Genomic DNA, 21,410 nt, shown 5'->3' with positions numbered 1-21,410 from the left:
AGCAAAAAAATAAATAAATTAACCCTTCATAGTACAAAAAAAAGCAAATAATCGCTAGTGTAAGGGGTTCATTTTTTTTACTGTGCAACAGTGAAAGTAATATTTACAGTAGCGATTATTTGCTAAGGGCTAATTTTTTTTTTTTTAACCCCATTATGTTACTGGCCGATTAATCGATTAATTTCATAATCGATTAGCTGTTTCAGCCCTAATGGCTGTCCACCTAAACTTTTAAACATAGAAGGCTTGCAGCTCCAGGTGTGATGGAGAAGCTTAGTGGAACTCACCTCCACAATCAATACGAGAAAAAGAATAGGCTGCACATCAGGACTGTGATCCAAAATCCTTTATTGGGACACCGAAGAATGACACCACAAGAGCAGAGTGCCCAATAGACGTGTATCACACTGTTATAAGTGCTTAATCATTACCGTCCTCCTAAACTGACAGGCAGGGCAAAGAGCATTAATCAGAGAAGCAGCCAAGAGGCCCATGGTAACTCTGGAGGAGCTGCAGAGATCCACAGATCAGGTGGGAGAATCTGTCCACAGGACAACTATCAGTCATACACTCCACAAATCTGCCCTTTATGGAAGAGTGGCAAGAAGAAAGCCTTTGCTGAAAGAAAGCCATGTGGGGGACACAGCAAACATGTGGAAGAAGGTGCTCTGGTCAGATGAGACCAAAATTTAACTTTTTGGTCTAAAAGCAAAACGCTATGTGTGGCAGAAAACTAACACTGCACATCATCCTGAACACACCATCCCCACCATGAAACATGGTGGTGGCAGCATCATATTGTGGGGATGCTTTTCTTCAGCAGGGACAGGGAAGCTGGTCAGAGTTGATGGGAAGCTGGATGGAGCCAAATACAGTGTAATCTTAGAAGAAAACCTGTTAGAGTCTGCAAAAGACTTGAGACGGAGGTGAAGGTTCACTTACCAGCAGTATAACAACCCTAAACATACAGCTAAAGCTACAATGGAATGGTTTAGATCAAAGCATATTCATGTGTTAGAATGGCCAAGTCAAAGTCCAAACCTAAATCCAATTGAGAATGCGAAGACGTGAAAATTGCTGTTCACAGACACTCTCTATCCAATCTGACAGAGCTTGAGCTATTTTGCAAAGAAGAATGGGCAAAAACGTCACTCTAGAGCCCCATACACACTATCAGTTTTTCTGCTGAGTTTTTCCTTCAGATTTACCAAAACCATATAATATGAGGTCAAACCTTAGGAGTTTCCATTTGTATTCAATCAGGCCGGCCCTCGTACTACATGGTTTTGGTAAACCTGATGGAAAAACTCAGCAGAAAAACTGATAGTGTGTATGGGGCATAGAACTGTAAAGCTGGTAGAGACATACCCAATGCAATTGCAGCAAAAGGTGGTTCTATAAAGTATCGACTCTGGGGGGCTGAATACACCAGCAGTCGCCAGCCATAACCACCTGAGCCATAACTATCTGGGGGACTGTAGCAGCCGCCAGCCATACCCGCCTGGGGGACAGCCTTAGGCCCCTTTTACACAATCAGTCCAACCAGGTCTGCCTATCTGTTTTTGAGGCAGACCCAATCGGACTCAATTTACCTCTATTGAGCGGCAGATGTAAATGGATTTGTGCCCATTTACACCCGCCTACCTCCAAACCAACCTACTAAAAAAAAAAAACAGAAGGGAATCTGTCCCCTTCTGTCTGGCCGGATAGGATTGGAGTGCCCATAGAGTAGAGCGGGTTGTGTACAGGCCTGTTCTGCATATGCAGAGTGGACATGGACCTGTCACCTGCTCGCTCTGCTCACTGTGGCCTCGCTTAAGTGGCCCTAGCTCTTCAAAAAGGTAGGGCACTCATGCATTAAACCTTAACATAACAGCCAGGCAATGAGAATTAGGATAGATCATCTAGTTCAGCTAATGTATTTTCTCAGTACATGTTTGGCATTGTACTGGTGTTCTCTGTACAAACTGGTGACAATCCTTCCCAACACAGACAAATACAAAAGAGGAGTATGTTGCTTTTAAATACAGTTTTCTGGATCCTCATTGTTATCAGTAGAAGGATCATTAGCCTATATGTATGATCAGTTTTGGGTACAGGATAATATAGATATTTAGGTGTATCTTTTATACATATACAATATGAAACTTGCTATAAAACGAAACAATGCTGATTCAGTATTACAAAACTGGTCTGGGATTTTGTAATCAGAAAAACATAGTAACTGTTTTAGATTATTTTAGTCTGTGGATAAAGCGATTTAAATTCTAGGCTCTCCTCTGTCACAACGTGAATGGTAACTGAAGGAGTGAGAGCAAGTGATGAGTCCGGGCCGAACTAACTATTCTGGACCATCCATCACTATCCATTCCAGACTCAGAGTGAAACTTAGTGTCTGTAGTGCATAACAATGAAAGTGAAGAGTATTAGAATGTCTTGAAGAAGAAAATGTTAAATTGAAAAGCAATAGGTTCCACGGTAGTTTAGAAGTAAAACTGTTCGTGAAATAATTCAGTGTCTAAAAAAAAAAAAAAAAAAAAAAAAAAACACTTGTCCTTATTTGTCACCAGACTTGTGTGTTTTTATGACTGACAAGAATGCTAAACCAGAGCAAGAGGCCATTCTACAACATCTGGTTGTGTGCCATCCCAGGGGGTGGCACATAGCTGTCCAGGTTACTTTACATGTATGTGGAACCCTATATAGGCGGCAACTTTTCTCCACAGACATAATTCTGGTTGTGTTAGTACCAATTGTGTCTTCCAGAAAGGTTCCTTGCTGTGTCAGTATGGTACTGGTTCTGTCTTCACAAACACATTTCTAGTTGTGCCACTGTAATATTTTCTGTGGTCACATTTACTTATTACTGATTTATTGAGCTCTTGCTAATGGGCTTATTTGTTCTGGTTTTTGGGTAATTCTATTTTTCTATTGGAATGTTATTATTGGTTTCCCATGTGGATGCTACACAGTAATAGTAAAGTAAATCTCCAATAGTTGCTGAAAGAGCCAAATGTCAAACAGGGAGGGCAGTCCATGACGTATCAAATAACCCAAAAAAGGTTATCAAACTTTTTATACGTAGGACTCTGTTTGTCATGGTGACCATTACTAAACCAACACAGGCACTGGAAGAAAATTCCAAACGTTGTCACCAGGAACAGCAATAGAATGGAGATCTTCCAGTAGGGACAGTTGTCTCTGTGGATTTCCCTCATTTTAAAGCTCATCTCCAGTTTTTAGTAAAGTTTAAATAAATAGTTTGTTTGAGCCAAACTGGTCTAAATGAGCTATTACCTTTACTAACAGATGTAGCAGCTGGAAGCACTGTATAAACCATTATATACAATCTCAGCTACATACAGTATATAGCACTGTGTCCAGCAGTGGGACGGGAACTTCCCACCCCACTCCCGGAACAAAAATTGATTCATGCCGAGTGCTGCTTATTCATTCACAGGGAGCTTTGTATTCTATGTAAAAATACAACATTTCCTCCGATTGGCTGAGGCGGAGAGGCGGGCAGATGATGTCACAATTTCCTTGGAACACTGCTTCCTGAATGGGAGTGTCTGTGTTAATATAATCAGCTGATGCCCTTCCAGCATTCTAATGAGGAAAGCTGCAGTGTCTGCATCCTTTTATGAGGATTTAGCTCCTTGGGAGTGTTGCACAGGATGCCTAAAATTTTACTTGTATCTTGGTGCAGACTTCTGGGAAAATTAGCGAGTCAATCACACAAGCAGGAAGTTACATTTCCAGAGAAGTTCTGTCCCCCTCCAGGTTGCCATATTGCATCAAATTTTACAGAAAGTTACAGTGGCTGAAGATTGCAGTCAAATTATAATGACATTAACCAATTGCCGAATTAGCTGTGACAGATCACATACCTAGTACGTAATTTGACATTTCCAGGTAGGGGGCGCACTCCTCCAACAACCTGGCAGTGCTGTGATTAAACAGCACCAGACGGTCATCATGAATTTGCGCAAGACAGGGCTCTGCCTACGTAAACAAGGCACAGCCCTGTCCTGTCAGCAGGGAAGTAATAGATTTTCTTTTACTGCAAAGCACGGAATAAAATTGATTACTTCCCCTAGTAAAAGCTCCTCCCCCAGTACACTAAAACCCTGGCCAGGCACATATTTAACCCTTTGATTTCCCTAGATGTTTAACCCCTTCCCATCCAGTGTCATTAGTACAGTGACAGTGTATATTTTTAGCACTGATCACTGTATTGGTGTCCCTGGTTCCAAAAAAGTGTCAGTTAGCGTCTGAATGTTCGCTGCAATATCGCAGTCCCGCTATAAGTCATTACTCACCGCCATTACTAGTATAAAAAATGTTTCAATAAATAAAAATTCCATAAACTTCTAACCTTCTAATAGATGGTGTGCTACCCTATATGGATGCACCGTATGTGAATAATACAACTAAAGCACTATAATGCTAATAAAAAAACAACCAATCTTGTGGCCAGATACTCATAAGTGCATATAAATGCATTCAATAAGTGTAAAAACAGTGAATACATTTTCATCCAAAGGATTCCAAGTGAAAGTGTTCCGTGTGCAGGTGTAGAACTCCTGGGCTTATACCGAAGCAGGTCAACAAGGCTTCTGTGTATATGTTATTCCACCCGTGAATGAGGAGTCCCCCTCAATGGGTCCAATTTACGGGAATCGACATAGCATGATAACGTTTATTAAAAGTACACATAAAAGTAAAAGGTGTCCAATAACATGTTTTATCATCCAGACGTCATCAGGAGGGACGGTTATGTCCACTATCTCTGCCGTTTTATACCCGGTCTTTACTTCGCATTGGGTCATGCTAATAGTGTGTTCTTCTTCCCCCATTATATGTTATATATAATATTGTTGGAAGATGATTCTTACAATTATTGGTACAATTAAAATATATCCATATACTTAAAATTTATAAAAATATGTATTAAAAACATGGAATATGGGTCTTTTTCAGCCCCATCTTGTGGTCAACTAGTAAATTACACTCACCACTCTCCTGCTTCTACCACAAAGTCATGGGCCACAATCACCATGTTAAAAACTATGCTAAAGGGGAATATAATTTAAATAAAATATGGTTGTTTATGATATTTGTTTAGACAATTTACTTCTAATATGGAAAATCCTAAAAAACATGCCTATGTTCTTTATGCCAGGATTATATTACCTTGGTCTGACCTTCAGTGCATCCTGGATGCAGGCATGTAATGTGTATAATTATATTTATACATACATATATATATATATATATATATATATATATATATATATATATATATATATATACACACATACACACACATATACATACATACACATATACATACATACATACATACACATATACATACATACACACAATTTATGCCTTGGGTCTAACGTTGAAGTACACTACAAAAGTCCTGAGGGCCGTATGTTCCTTTTTAAATTTTCTTCATGCTCAAAACTCCTTGGATTGTTTTCACAGAAAGCAGAAAGTTTGAATCCCATATTTTTTTTTTTAATCTGGTGCCTTTAACCATTTGCCTTTCTCCCCTTCCTGCCTAGGCCGATTTACAGCTTTCAGCAATGTCACGCTTTGAATTGTGCAGTAATGCAACACTGTACCCATATGAAATTTTTTGATTTTTTTTCACACAAATAGATCTTTCCCTGACAGACTCCATGGCAGCCTACGTGTGGGTTGACCCCGCCTCCACTCCAATGCTATAGGACCCCATTCAAATAAAAGAGCACTCACCACTCCACACGGTGTTCCTTTTTTGTCCTCCTCCATTTGGACCTACACTTGCTGTTCGGTTGGATTTTGGATTTCTCTCTTTGCATACCTATGCGGTGCAAGCTCAGTACCCAGCCATGGGTGGGCGAGTAGCTTTGAGGCTGGACGGTCCCCTGTATGAGGGTGGTTGCCTCGGTATGCCCCGGACGAACGTTCAGGAGGAATCACTACGGCTGGCAAGGTCTGAAGAGTTTTTTCTTTCTCCATGGCAGTCATATATTTGTATATGTTTGTGGCTATTCCCTGGCATTTGTTTATTCCCCCTGTATGGCAGCTGGAGCGCTTTGCGTTCCAGGTCGCCGCATTGTCTTCCACGTTCTGGACGCGCCTGCGCAGTAGCCTCTTTCGATATTGAGGCTTGGTGTGCGTGTGCGCAGTTCGACCGAGCTAAAGCGGGCGCACAGGCGCAGTTTGGCCATCCCTCTACTACGCAAGTGCAAGGTAAGGGGGCGGTGACGTCATGGGCGGGGATTTTAAAAACCAGACTGCTGCCTCAGTCTCACTGGGTATGTCAGTGCATCGGAAGCAGCAAGCCTGTTTTCTCCAGCCCCAGTCTGCAAAGGTGAGCATCGTTACTATGGATAATTAGATGCAGTGTGTGTGCATGTTGGAATACACGTATTTAAAAAAAAAAAAAAAAAAGAGAGTTTTAATTTGGTAATCTTGTTTAAAAAAAAAAAAAAAAAATATATATATATATATATATATATATATATATATATATATATATATATATATATATATATATATATATATATATATATATATATATATAATATATTTAATGAATTCTTTCTAAATATTAAGTGAGATATATTTATGTGCTTTCCCTTGGGACCTCATCTTTTCTTTGCAGACTATCTTGTATCGTGACGCTCTTCGTCCTAAAATTATGGACAAATCACCGCCTTTAAGTGGCCAGCCCTTACGCACTAGGTATGTGCTGATAAGGAGAGGGGTGGAATTAACAGTCGCATTTGTTTGCGTTTTCTTTTTGATGCCATTTTTTCCCCCTTTCCTGTCTTGTGTTAGCCCTTTCAGGTTGGATCCTCAGGATAAAGACCTTGCCAGGCCACATCGCCATTTGTTTAGATCCAGAAGGGAATCACCGCATGGATCTCATCATCAGAGGAGAAGTTCACATTCCTCCTCCAGACACCGTTCTCACCGCCATGATAGTCGCTCTGATCGCAGAGCCTGCTGGGGATGTGGGACTCGAGTCCCGGAGGGCAAATCGCTGTGTAATCAATGCTATGCCCAGGCGGTTGGAGAAAAAGAATCAGAAAGCCAGCATATGGAATCCCTGGTGAAACGTGTGGTGCAGCAGTCTCTGAGAGACATGGGCACCTCTCACACGCTGAGTCAATCTACTTCCTTGTCTGGCCTTCAGGCTGATGAGGCCCGTGATGATCCGGGCACTTCCCAGCTCTATGCTGCATCTAATGCAACTTCGGAAGACGAGTTCCTAGGTGAGGAAGATATCGGGGGTTTCGACTTTGCTATGGTCTCCCCTCTGATTAAGGCAGTTAAGGAAGCCCTTAAGTGGGAAGACTCATCTACTCCTCCAGCCAAGCAGAAGAAATTCTTCAAACAGCTGGGGAAGGAACGTCCAAACTTTCCTTTTCTTACTGAACTCAAAGATATTTTTGAGGAAGAGTGGAGTAAAGTGGACAGGAAGTCCTCTATGACTAATAAAACTTCCAGGTTGTATCCCTTCAAATTAGAAGATGTATAGCATCTGGAAAATACCCCCCTTGTGGATGCGGCTTTGATGCGTTTGGCCAAACACGTTACCCTCCCATTGGAGGATTCAGTGTCCTTTAAGGACGGCCTGGAGAGGAAAATTGACCAAGACCTTAAGAAGATTTATGGTCTGGCTGGGATGGCCTGCAAACCTGCCCTGGCACTAGCAGCTATGTCTAAGGCCATGGAAGCTTGGTCTGAAAATGTGGAATCCTTCCTTAGGGGCGTTTGAGGATCTGGCTAAGAATTCAGCAGCAGCAGAACTGAAGCTGGCGGCAGTCTTTCTGGGGGAGGCGTCCATTGATCTAATCCGTCTGTTGGCAAGCGTGACGCTGTCGTCAGTTACGGCTAAGCGGGCCTTGTGGTTACGTCCCTGGCTAGCGGACCCGGTTTCTAAGCAGGCGTGGTGCAAGATCCCCTTCAAGGGCTCTACGTTATTTGGTAACAAGTTAGATGACGCCATTACATGTGCTACAGGTGGCAAGTCTGGCTTCCTTCCCCAGGACAGAAGACTTTTAGGTCGGAAGAGACCACAGTATAAAAAACACAGCCCAGAGCGGACAAGGGACGCACGTTCCTACAAACCGGGTCGGGACTTCAGAAGGAATTGGTACAGAGGTCAGACTTCCTTTGGTAAGCCCAGGAAGAACCAGTCATCCAGTGGCCGTGAGCAGGCTAAGTCTTTCTGAGGTTGCGCCCACCCAGACAGGTCGGGTGGGGGCTCGGCTATCCCTCTTTCGGCACGTGGGTGGCCTCGATCTCAGATTACTGGGTAGTCAGAACGGTCTTGGTGGGCCACAGATGGACCTTCTCCAGCTCCCCTCCTCCCAGATTCGTGCCCACCCTCCTCCCTCGCTCGCTCGGAGGAACAAAGTCAAGTACTGTCTTCTTATGTGGATCTGCTGAAGGCTCAAGGAGCGGTAATTCAGGTGCCAAAGGAAGAGTGGTTTCAAGGCGTCTATTCTCCTCTTTTCCTGGTTCGAAAGAAAAGCGGTTCCTGGCGCCCAGTGATAGATCTCACCTATCTAAACAAATACATAGAGTATGGGAAATTCAAGATGGAAACTCTTTCGACCATTCAACAAGCCATACAGAAGGGAGACTGGTTGATTTCGATCGACTTAAAGGACGCCTATTTCCATGTTCCGGTAGAAAAGGATTTTCAAAAATTCCTAAGATTTCACGTAGGTCAAGACCATCTCCAATTTATTTGCCTCCCCTTCGGGTTGACGACCTCTCCCCGAGTTTTTTCAAAGGTCCTCCTGGCTGTAGTGGCCTTTATCAGGTTAAGAGGTATTCGACTGTACCATTACCTGGACGACCTGCTGGTTCTGTCCCAAAGCAGAGAACAACTGCTGAAGCACCGGGAACAAGTAATCTCTTCTCTGTCCAGCTTCGGGTGGCTTCTAAATCTGTCAAAAAGTCATCTAGAGCCGGTCCAACGGCTAATATATCTAGGAGCCCAATTCGACACTCTGCAGAGTACTATCTCTCTCCCGGACGAAAAAATACCGACAATACGAGAAAGAGTCTCTCGGGCTCTATACACTCAGCACCTAAAAGCTTCTCAGTGTCTCAAGATCATTGGTACGATGGTATCGACAGCCCCGATGGTGAAATGGGCTTTGTGGAGGCTTCGCCCCTTCCAAGCAGGTTTTCTCAAGCAGTGGAAGTCAGGGGACAAAAATCAGAGTATTCGTATAACCTCAACCATGAGAGAGAGCCTCTTTTGGTGGCTACAGCGCAAGAATCTGCTGAACTGTCATTCCATCATCCCCATCTCCTGGGTCACGGTCACGACCGACGCCAGTGGGACAGGTTGGGGGGCTCTCTATGGTTCAAATCTTGCACAAGGCAAGTGGGACGCTCATCTCCCCTTACCAGGGTCGAATGTCCTGGAACTTCGGGCAGCCTGGTGTGCTCTCCAGCAATTCTCTCACCTTCTGAAGGGGAAGTCAGTGTTATTACGGATGGACAACACCACGGCAGTGTCCTACGTGAAAAGGCAGGGGGGTACTCGGAGCTCTACTCTTCTACGGGAGGTCGAACCCATCCTATCATGGGCACAGAAAAACCTGATGAACACCTCAGCGGTCTTTGTGCCAGGAGTTCAGAACTCTCAGGCGGATTTTCTATCCCGGTCTCAACTGGACAACAACGAATGATCTCTTCATGTTCAAACCTTTAAGTGGATCCTGTCATTAGGGGTCAGTCCAGAAGTGGATCTTTTCGCCTCTCCTTGCAATTTCAAAATAAAGAAATTTTACACGCGAAGTCGTTGCAGTCAGGCCTGCGGGACGGACGCTCTGACGGACCAGTGGAGGTTCAGGAGGTCATATGCTTTCCCACCACTTCCCATGATCCTCGGATTCCTTCAGAGGTTCCGAGTGGAAGCAGTAGAAGTTGTGATGATAGCTCCCTATTGGCCCAACAGGCCTTGGTTTCCCCTCCTGGTCCAACTCAGTGTTCGAGATCCCATATCTCTCCCTCTCAGGCCGGACCTTCTTTCTCAGGGTACAGTTCTGCACCCTTGCCCAGCAGTTCTGAGACTGATGGTTTGGTTCTTGAGAGGAAGAGGCTGGAATCCATTGGTTGTGCATCAAGTGTGATTTCCACTCTGATGAGTGCAAGGAGATCAAGTTCAAACAAAGTGTATGGCAGAATCTGGGACAAATTTGTTAAGTTCTGCTCTTCTTCGAATAGACCTTTTGAACATCCAGGAGTACAGGACATTCTTAGCTTCTTGCAGTCCGGCCTCGATCTTCCTTTATCGGTAAGCTCCCTCAGGGTGCAGGTGTCGGCTCTATCTGCAGGTACATCTTGGGCAGTGCATCCACTGATTCATCAGTTCTTCCGGGGAGCTTCAAGACTCAAACCCCAAAGAAAGCCTAGATTCCCCAAGTGGGATCTTCCTCTGGTCCTGGACTCAATCTCGGGTCTAAGTATGATGGGGCCATCCCCGCTCTCTATTAGGATTTCTCAGCAAAAGTTGTTTTCTTAGTTGCAGTCACCTCAGCCAAAAGAGTTTCGGAAATTGGATCCTTGGGCTTCAAAGAGCCTTTTTTGACGTTCTTTCCGGACCGAGTAGTCCTTATTCCCATGTTGGGATCTAATCCAAAGGTTACTTCGGTGTTTCACCAGAACCAGGAAATTGTCTTGCCTACTTTTAGGACTTCATATTCTAATGACGTTCACCCTTTGGATGTTGGAGAAGCCTTGAAAGAATATCTTCTTATCACTTCCCCCTTCAGACGCTCGGAGCATCTCTTTATCCTACCTTCAGGTAGCAACAAGGGCAAGAAAGCTTCAACTAGGACGCTGGCCAGCTGGATTGTAAGAACTATAAAACGGGCATATAGGGCAAAGGGCTTGGCTCCTCCAGAGGCAGTGACGGCTCACTCTACCAGGGGAATGGCAGCCTCATGGGCAGCGGCTTGGCATGTGGCTCCTGACACAATCTTCAAGGCGGCCTCTTGGTCTTCTATTAATACGTTCATGTCACATTACTGTGTTGAGCCTGCTTCTCTATCCTCTGTAAATTTTGGTTTAAAGATTTTATCGGTTGATAAAGCAAATTAAATGTTTTCTGTTTAAAGCATACCCACCCGTGTGGTCGGCTAGTTATTTCCCACATGTAGGCTGCCATGGAGTCTGTCAGGGAAAAAGGAAAATTTATTGTCAAATACTTACCGTAATTTTCCTTTCCTGATGGACTCCATGGCAGACGGAGTTCCCACCCATAAGTCTTGAGGAGGCACTAATATGCCACACTGATATGTGGCACTGATAGGCGGCACTGATGGGGCTGTACTGTAATCAGGGCACTGCTGGGGCTGTACTGTAATCAGGGCACTGATTACCTGTACAGGTCTCCCCTGCAAGGAGATGCACCTGACCGCCTCGCCTCACCACACACTCTGTCAGTGTGAGCCGAGGAGAACTGATAAACGGCACTTCCTTGTTTACATAGACACAGCTGATCACATGGGTAAAGAGCCAAGTCATCGTCTCTTTACTGTGGGTGAAAGCTGCGATTCTGGGTCGCCGCCATATTAATATATACAGTATCTCACAAAAGCGAGTACACCCCTCACATTTTTGTAAATATTTTATTACATCTTTTCATGTGACAACACTGAAGAAATTACACGTTGCTACAATGTAAAGTAATGAGTGTACAGCTTGTATAACAGTATAAATTTGCGGCCCCCTCAAAATAAACACACAGCCATTAATGTCTAAACCGCCGGCAACAAAAGTGAGTACACCCTTAAGTGAAAATGTCCAAATTGGGCCAAAAGCGTCAATATTTTGTGTGGCCACCATTATTTTCCAGCACTGCCTTAACCCTCTTGGACATGGAGTTCACCAGAGCTTCACAGGTTGCCACTGGAGTCCTCTTCCACTCTTTAGAGACCTTGCCCTCCTCCACCTTCCATTTGAGGATGGCCCACAGATGCTCAATAGGGTTTAGGCCTGGAGACATGCTTGGTCAGTCCTTCACCTTTACCCTCAGCTTCTACAGGAAGGCAGTGGTTGTCTTGGAGGAGTGTTTGGGGTTGTTATGTTGGAATACTGCCCTGCGGTCCAGTCTCTGAAGGGAGGGGATTATGCTCTACTTCAGTACGTCACAGTACATGTTGGCATTCTTCATTCATTAAATGAACTGTAGTTCCCCAGTGCCAGCAGCACTCACACAGCCCCAGGCCATGACACTCCCACCACCAAGCTTGAGTGTAGGCAAGACACACTTGTCTTTATACTCCTCACCTGGTTGCCGCCACACACGCTTGACACCACCTGAACCAAATAAGTTTATCTTGGTCTCATCAGACCACAGGACATGGTTCAAGTAATCCATTTTCTTATTCTGCTTATCTTCAGCAAACTTTTAGCGGGCTTTCTTGTGCATCATCTTTAGAAGAGGCTTCCTTCTGGGATGACAGCCATGCAGACCAATTTGATGCAGTGTGCAGCGTATGGTCTGAGCACTGACAGGCTGACCCCCCACACCTTCAACCTCTGCATCAATGCTGGCAGCACTCATACGTCTATTTCCCAAAGACAACCTCTGGATATGACGCTGACCATGTGCACTCAACTTCTTTGGGGGACTATGGCGAGGCCTGTTCTGAGTGGAACCTGTCCTGTTAAACCGCTGTATGGTCTTGGCCACCATGCTGCAACTCAGTTTCAGGGTCCTGGCAAACTTCTTCTTATAGCCTAGGCCAGTGATGGCGAACCTTGGCACCCCAGATGTTTTGGAACAACATGCTCATGCATTCTGCAGGGTAGTGGAGCATCATGGGAAATGTAGCTCTAAAACATCTGGGGTGCCAAGGTTCGCCATCTTTATGTAGAGCAACGATTATTTTTTTCAGATCCTCAGAGTTCTTTGTCATGAGGTGCCATGTTGAACTTCCAGTGACCAGTATGAGAGAGTGAGAGTGATAACACCAAATTTAACAGACCTGCTCCCTATTCACACCTAAGACCTTGTGACGCTAACTAATCACATGACACCGGGGAGGGCCCAATCGATTGATGAAACAAGCACCCTTATCAGAATATCAAATGATTATTCAGGAAATTAAAAGATGTGCTTGATCTTCTCTCCCTCTATGGCCAGCTTTTGTCTCTATCCACATCACTTAGTTAGAAGAAAAAGAGAACGTTGAGACTTTAATGAGGCGGTGACCGGGTAAGGTCAGTTGCCTCCATCCCTATTTGAATAAAGCAATCAGGATGACCCCAGTCATCCTGATTGCTTCACATCACTTAGTTGATGTGCAGAACTAATTAATCCCTGCAATTTCATACTTACCATATTGGGGATTGAAGATATCTGTGCCGAGGACTAATCATTTGCCCACCTTGGAAGTAACCGAATCAATGCCACTTATGATCAGCCTCTCAGGGGGGCAAACAGGATCCTTATGAACCTTTGGTAGGTAATAGATCACTGGTACCGGTAAGGATCCTGTTTGCCCACCTGGGAGGCTGATCCTAAGTGGCATGGATTTGGTTACTTCCAGGGTGGGCAAATATTGATCATTTCTTGCAGCCTTTGGTGGTAAAAAACTCAATTTGAGAGATTCTACGCAAGTTAGCAAAGCCCTCAAATTGTTGGAATTGACAGAGAGCTATATTCTTGTTACTGCAGATGTATCCTCACAGTATACTTTTATCTCGCACCAACATGATCGTGAAGCAATAGAGCGTTTTTTAAGATCGGATACTATCTCTGACATTCAGAGGGAATTTATTTTAAGCCTCTTGGATTATGCTATGGGACACAATTATTTTTGGTTCGGTGGGTCCTATTTTTTGCAGAATAAGAGGGTGGCCATGGGGGCTAAGTTTGCGCCTAGCATGGCCAACCTTTTTATGGCCAAGTGGGAGGAGGAGGTCTTCCATCAGAGACCCAGACCAGAGTTGTTTCTCTGGAAAAGGTACATAGAATACATAGTAATACTGTTAGAGAGAATCCCAGGTTAGAAACTAGATGGATATATCAAGCCAAAACGTATACCCCATTCAGAATGAACATTGAATGAGATATTAAATCCTTTATTAATAATGGTTGAAGATGTGGCACTGTTCTATTGCCTACAACAGGGTGTTATTTTGTTTTTAAATACATATGTCCATTTGTTTTTTGTATTATGGGTTCCATTATTGCAATGTACTCATTAACCACAAGATGGCGCTGGTCCCAGGTACGTTCGCTCCCCATGAAACCAATAGGTTTATAGTTAATTATTTACTTTTCCGTTTTTATTTATGACATATTTTTTAAGGAGTTATCTCTTACAGGTCATATAGTTAATTCTTATATATGTGGACCTTTCTTGATTACGAACGGTTTGTGGCTGTATTTCCAGTCCTTTGGAATGCAGCTAATATCAATTTTTTGTATAAGCCACCCCTATATAAACAAGCCGTATTGTACATTTAAATTCACGCCTCTGATGTCACCCAATGACAAAAAGCGTAGGTAAGAGCTGAAACGTGTAATGCAAGTAGGTGCCTAGGGACGCTGCGGCCATCTTGTTGATTGGAAACGCTGGTTGTTTTCCACATGTGTGTATTCTACCATGTAAATGTGAGTTTTACTCTTGTTTTAATAAAACATTATTTGGGATGTCTGCGCAATGAGGATTCTTTTATTCATTTCTTGAGAGTATCACGGTGGTGGAAGTTCCTATTGGCATTTGCGTGGGCTGTTGGTGGATTACATAATTGAATAAGCATCCATTACCTGCCTATTGGTGCAAGTCTATTTTCGCTGGGGAACTTTGATAGACAGATCACCCGTCCCTGGATTGGACGGGTGATCTGTCTATCAAAGTGCCCGGACAAGGGGGGGGGGGGGCTGTATGTGATGGCGTGTGGCCGGGAACACACAGCTATTGAAATGAAAGCTGTGATGTTCCCGGCGCTATGATCAAACAGGCGGTGAAGGCAGCTCTCCTCTCTCTTCCCTTCACAAGCTGGCTACAATAGGGGACACTCTGGCTGCAATGGGGGACACTGGGTGGCTGCACTGGGGGACACTGGATGGCTGCATCTGACGGGCACTGGTGAAGCTGCATTGATCTCTTGTTTCATGTCCCCAGTCTCTGACCGTCTCCTGTACCATGTCCCCAGTCTCTGACCGTCTCCTGTACCACGTCCCCGATCTCTGACCATCTCCTATACCACGACCCCAGTCTCTGACCATCTCCTGTACCACGACCCCAGTCTCTGACCATCTCCTGTACCACGACCCCAGTCTCTGACCATCTCCTGTACCATGTCCCCAGTCTCTGACCATCTCCTTTACCACGACCCCAGTCTCTGACCATCTCCTGTACCATATCTCCAGTCGCTGACCATCTCCTGTATAAAAAAAAAAATTTTAAATATGTTTCGGTATCAGTTTTCAGCCTAGTGTATTTTTCATTTTCGATATCAGTTTCGGCACCAAAAAACCCATTCAGTGCACCCCTATAAGATACAACCACCGCTTTCTTTACCATAAAACAATACAACAGCAAGAGGTGGCAGGAATAGCTAAAATTTTAGACTTTACTAAGGCTGGGCCATGTGAACCTTGTCCACGAATCAAGCCTTGATATATTATGAATGACAATATTATCAGCCAGCATCCAAATGCCACCATATATCATGTGTCCTATTGTGAATGCCAAGATACTGGATATTAAACAAGGATTTACACGCTATTAGGCAGGCAGTAAATAGGTTTGAGACCATAAATAAAATGTAAAAGGTAATAGGTAAAGGATAATGGTAATAAATATATCACAATCATTTTATGAGCTGTATTCTTACCAACTTCCAATTCATGTCTATATTCTGTACACCGCTGTATGTAATGAACTGATAACTTCCTGTGCTATCTGCCTCTACTGACCGTTATCTGTTAGTATTGTTCCCAGTTTTCTCTGTTGATTACAGAACACTGCTACTTTATGGAAATAAGGAGGAGTGTCATGTGTTCCTAACATACTTCCTGTACAAGGGTGACAAGAGTGACCCCAGATGAAAAAAAGAAAGAAAAGATAGATTTTATATATATATGAAGAATTTACTGCATATTTCATCTAAGAAACAACTCTAACATATATATATATATATTTGTTAGAGTTGTTTCTTAGATGAAATATGCAGTAAACCACATAAAATACAAGGCTTCTTGCAGTTAAGCCCTTAAAACTTTCTAAATGCCTCAAATAAAAATAAACACAGTTTATGGGGTCAAGAGTATAAGGAGTCTGTAATCCACCCAATGGAGGGTTAAACAACACTACGAATGCACAGGACTGTGCAGCTCCATCAGCCAGCGGGACAGTGGAAACTGTAGAAACAAAAAAGAAGAAACAGAGCGCAGCAGCTCCTTGTGCAATACAGGTTATTAAGTAAATGAACAAAACTTAAAAACAAGATGCACGGCTAGTCCATGTAGGATGCGGTGGGTTGTGGGCTTCCCCCGGAATAACTAGTTCTTAATAGTGTATGCTCTGCCTGCCAGGGGCCCGGCCCATCGCCCATCTCCCTCTTCCCTTTCTTTATAAAATAACAAAATTTGTGCATCTCACTGTAATGCATGGCCATGTGATGATTACCGTTCACCTGGGTGGGATTAAACTGCCTAATTGGTGTCGGAGGTCTTAGAGGGTAATCTAGCCCCCTGTCCGGGAATGCCTCCATGTTTTGTTTAAGCCTAAGTTGGGGGTGGTCTCTATATCTCCCACCCGGGTGTTACCGAGATGTTTATGTTTTGCAATGATGTATGTTTTATCACTGTTGTCCATGCGCCTGTTATTTCTTCTGGCATTCAATAAAGGAATTACAAAAAAAAACAAGATGCACTCACAAAAGGTTATGTGACAGAGAATTCCTGTGGAAAACTGGGGATGTATCTGTGTACAGAATTAAGCAATCACATTCAAACTCATGTTAAATAGGAGTCCGTACACATCTGCAATCATTTAAAGTACCTCTGATTAAACTCAACATGACATTTTCTTAGTCGCATGCTACAGCAAAAGCCATGGTCCGCAGAGAGCTTCCAAAGCATCAGAGGGATCTCATTGTTAAAAAGGTATTATTCAGGAGAAGGGTACAAAAGAATTTCCAAGGTATTAGATATACCATGGAACACAGTGAAGACAGTCATCACCAAGTGGAGAAAATATGGCACAACAGTGACATTACCAAGAACTGGATGTCCCTCCAGATGTTTGACACAAAAACAACACTGCACATCACCAAAAGAACACCATATCCACAGTGAAGCATGGTGGTGGCAGCATAACTCTTTGGAGCTGTTTTTCCTCAGCTGGAGTTAAGGTAGAGGGAATTATGAACAGTTCCAAATACAAGTCAACATTGGCACAAAACCTTTAGGCTTCTGCTAGAAAGCTGAACTCGAAGGAGAACTTCATCTTTCAGCATGACAACAACCCAAACCATACATCCAAATGAACAAAGGAATGGCTTCACCAGAAGAAGATTAAAGTTTTGGAATGACCCAGCCAGAGCCCAGACCTGAATCTGATTAAAAATCTGTGGGGTGATCTGAAGGGCTGTGCACAGAAGATGCCCTCGTAATCTAACAGATTTGGAGTGTTTTTGCAAAGAAGAGTGGGAAATATTGCCAAGTCAAGATGTGCCATGCTGATAGACTCATACCCAAAACGACTGAGTGCTGTAATAAAATAAAAAAAGGTGCTTCAATAAAGTATTAGTTTAAGGGTGTGCACATTTATGCAACCATATTTTTTTTTATTATTATTTTTACTTCCCTCCACCTAAACGATTTCAGTTTGTTGTTCAACTTAGTTGTGCAGTTTATAGGACACATTAAAAAGGTGGAAAAAAATCTGAAATTATATTTGTCTCATTTTTTTACATCAGAGAGACCTAACATTTTAACAGGGGTGTGTAGACTTTTTATATCCACCGTGTGTGATTCAAATGCAAAAAAAAAACATGCAACACAGGTGCATTTTTGATGCGTTCTTGCTGAAATTTCAATGCATTTCAAAGGGGTGTTGCATTTTTGGTGGATTTTTAGCGGACCAAATATGCACCAAAAAATGCAGCAAGCAGGGTTTTTAACACCATTTCAAAAAGTGCTGATAATGGCCAACAATAAATTCATATATTCAGGATATTAATTAAAAAGTGGAATATAATAAAATTATTTAATATATATATTATTATTATTATTATTATTATATATATATTAAATATATATATTTAAAAACGTCAATTTCGGGTTGTTCATGTGGAAATAAAGGGAAAAAAAGCCTGAAAAAGAAAAAAAAAAAAGAAAACTATTGCAACCACTACATGCAAGGTTGGTAGATTGAAATATAAAGAATATGTGCACTTTTTACCCCCACCAACTCCAACGCAGATGCATACTACCAAGATCAGACACTTGCAGTCTCATGCTTTTTTTGCTGACAGCCAGCGCCACAATTCCTCTCTCCCTGGCTGCATACACGCAGCCGAGTTCCCAAATAGAGTATCCAGCTGGGTTCAAATTTTTGCAGAAGTTGGCAAATTTTTGCAGAAAGAGCAATGCACTCACTACCTAACAAACCTGTCAGTGAGTAGCCAGATTAAAGATAAGAAAGATATAAAAAAGGACACAAAGTACTGCAGCTCTGTAGTCATTATTACATAAGTATATTGTTTCAAAGCAAGAAGTAAAGGTGGCCATACATTATACAATGTGTTTGGACAATGTTCTTTAGCCCTTGTACACACGGTCGGACATTCTGACAACCAAATCCGTTGGATTTTGTCAGACGGATTTTGTCTGAAACTGTTGCATACACACGGTCGGACAAAGTTGTCGGAAACATCCGATTGTACATAACGTGATGACGTTATTTCGGGACTACGTTCAGGCTAGTAGCCAATAGCTTTGGTCTAGGAATTTGATCTGAGCATGCGTGGCACTTTGTCCGTCGGAGTAGGCTACACATGATCAAAGTATGTGCGATCAGAGCATTTTGTCGGAAAATTTTACCGGCAAGTTGGAAAAGTTGGTCCGTCGCATATTTCGACGGAAAGAGTCCAATGGAGACCACACACAGTCGGAATATCCGACAAAACGGTCCGATAGGACACACTCCGTCGGAATCTCCGACCGTGTGTACAAGGGCTTAGTGTTATCAAAACAGGAGGGCACACCTAATCTATCCAATCAATCTGTATTCAGTCTGGCAGGCCCTTACATAGTTGATGGTAGATCTAAAGAAGATGACAGTGAAATTGTGTGGTGAGCTTAAGTACCTGTATTTCTATAAATAATACATTCATTTATTTCCATAATACATCCATAAATGTAATTATTTTAATATTGTTTCTATCATTTTCAAGTAATTGCAATACTGTAATTTTGGATGATTTTGTCATATTTATGACAATTGATACATATGCGAATACTGATTTCGTTTGAAAATGTGTTCTTGTATTTTACTACACATTATTAGCACTGCACTTTAGTTTGGTAATTTGTGTCTATTGGTGTAAAACATTTCTTTAGTGCTGGCTTGCTAATAGGGGGTTATTTAGGGATGTAGGCATAATAGTGCATACAGTATATTTTAAGTTTTTTTAGTTAAGTTTATTTCATTGAAGAAAAGACATTGCATGAGAGCCCGCCTGTGTGCATTTTGTTCTAACTTTAGTTCTGCTTTAAAATTGATTATATGTGTTACAAAATTACTGTACTATCTCCTTTAGATCTGCCAACCACTGTGTAATGTGAAGGCCTACCTGATACAGTTGAATTCATTTTTTAAGTAGGTCCACTCCTCACATTACAGTTTTAGTAAATCTAGAGTGTACAGTGAGTACATAATTAAACTATAATATTTTTGGCTTAAAACTGGTGTGGGTGGCACAGCTGGATAAAGCAGTGAGAAGCAGATTCATTGCATCCATTGCAGACTTCTAAGGTTCACTTATGAGTATGTGTATCAACATAGATATATTTGAGTTGTGTACAGAGTAACCTTTTAACAAGATGTCAATAGTTGTGTATTGCAACCTTTCCAGAGTTTGTGTGTCAAAATTACCATTCTGGAGACCAAAATTCCTGTAACATTAATACCTTTTCACTGGATTTTCCAAGACAATGCTGGAGGAAGAGGGCATCGGGAATCTGACACGGTGTGATTTTTCAATCATTACACACTTTGGCTCTGTTGGGAAGAACAGCAAAAGCATATATATTTATTTGCCTGAAGCAATATGCTTAATATGGTTTACAAAAACAAGCTATGGTCTCTGCAGTAAATCATTTTTGTTAGCTGCAAATATCTTTAGAACCTATACTCACAGGTTCATAAGTAGTTAATAAGTAGGCAGAAGCCTCATACACTGATGGAGGTATCCTCACCCTTCACCAGGAAACCACTTTGTCATAAGACCACATGACATAACCAAAGTACTGTTCACACTAAGGCAATGTCCTTGCCAAATATCTACCAAATAAATTGCTTCCACTACACATGCCCAGTATATTAGGATTTGTCTTTTCTTGGAGTCCATTGAGGGATAGGAATTACACTCAAAGATAGGACTGCAAGTTCAGAGTGTGTTTCTCCGGTCCCCCTTCACGCTGAATGCTGGCTTTAGAAGCTCATCCTGCTCAAGCATATACTGCAACAACGCAGAACAAAGCCACACTTCTGTAAAGTGTCACCATAAAAATTAAAGCAGTTGGCCTCTGTCATAGTCCCCACCCTAGGCCATGCCCCTTCGGAGGTGGGGGCTAAAATGCTTTGATTAAACTTTATGAGCGTGTGGCTCTGTGGCACTGTTCTTTGTTTTTGCTTTGGAATATACTGCTGCCTACAGTAGGATTCCATAATGGCAAACAGAAAAAAACTGTAAATCATTCTTCCATTAACGGCATGTCTCAGTTTTGTAGTAAAGCAGTGCCAAGAGCATTCCTATAAATACAGCGGGATAGGATTGTGCCCCTCAATGGACTTCAAGAAAAGAATCATGGACAAGTTAGTGTTGAGGTCACCAGGCACAGCATAAGGCCACCAGATCAGACACTAACCTCACAGATGTATTAGATACAAAGAATGCAACCTTGTCAGTGAGAGTAGACATAGTAATAACCCTTGAGTTTAAATGTTGGCTTCTGAATCGCAGAGAGAAAATCAGATTCAGATCCCACAAGGAAAGGCACAGAGTAAAAACATGCGAGACCCCTTGCACAAAGGCCTTAATCTAAAACTGAGATCAATAGTCTCAGAAAGAAAGAGCAGAGACATGACCTTCTGGTCCAGGCCAAACTGCAGGAAGGAGAGGACTTGACC

At 42.6% G+C, this 21,410-nt stretch overlaps 1 protein-coding gene across 1 annotated transcript in view; it reads right to left on the bottom strand.

The window, feature by feature from the left end:
- The window catches only part of CFAP92 (cilia and flagella associated protein 92 (putative)), a 193,991-nt gene that overhangs the window by 114,685 nt on the left and 57,896 nt on the right, over positions 1 to 21,410 (bottom strand). Inside the window, exon 6 of the mRNA XM_077452160.1 lies at positions 20,189 to 20,279. Coding sequence (XP_077308286.1) covers positions 20,189 to 20,279 — 91 coding nt within the window. The remainder of the gene's footprint in view (positions 1 to 20,188; positions 20,280 to 21,410) is intronic.

The sequence above is a fragment of the Lithobates pipiens genome, unplaced genomic scaffold (assembly GCF_037356315.1).
Source record: "Lithobates pipiens isolate NorthernLeopardFrog02 unplaced genomic scaffold, aLitPip1_a1.2 Scaffold_23, whole genome shotgun sequence".
NCBI lineage: Eukaryota > Metazoa > Chordata > Amphibia > Anura > Ranidae > Lithobates > Lithobates pipiens.
The sequence above is the reverse complement of the archived record's forward strand: the minus strand, read 5'-3'. Positions and strand labels throughout refer to the sequence as shown.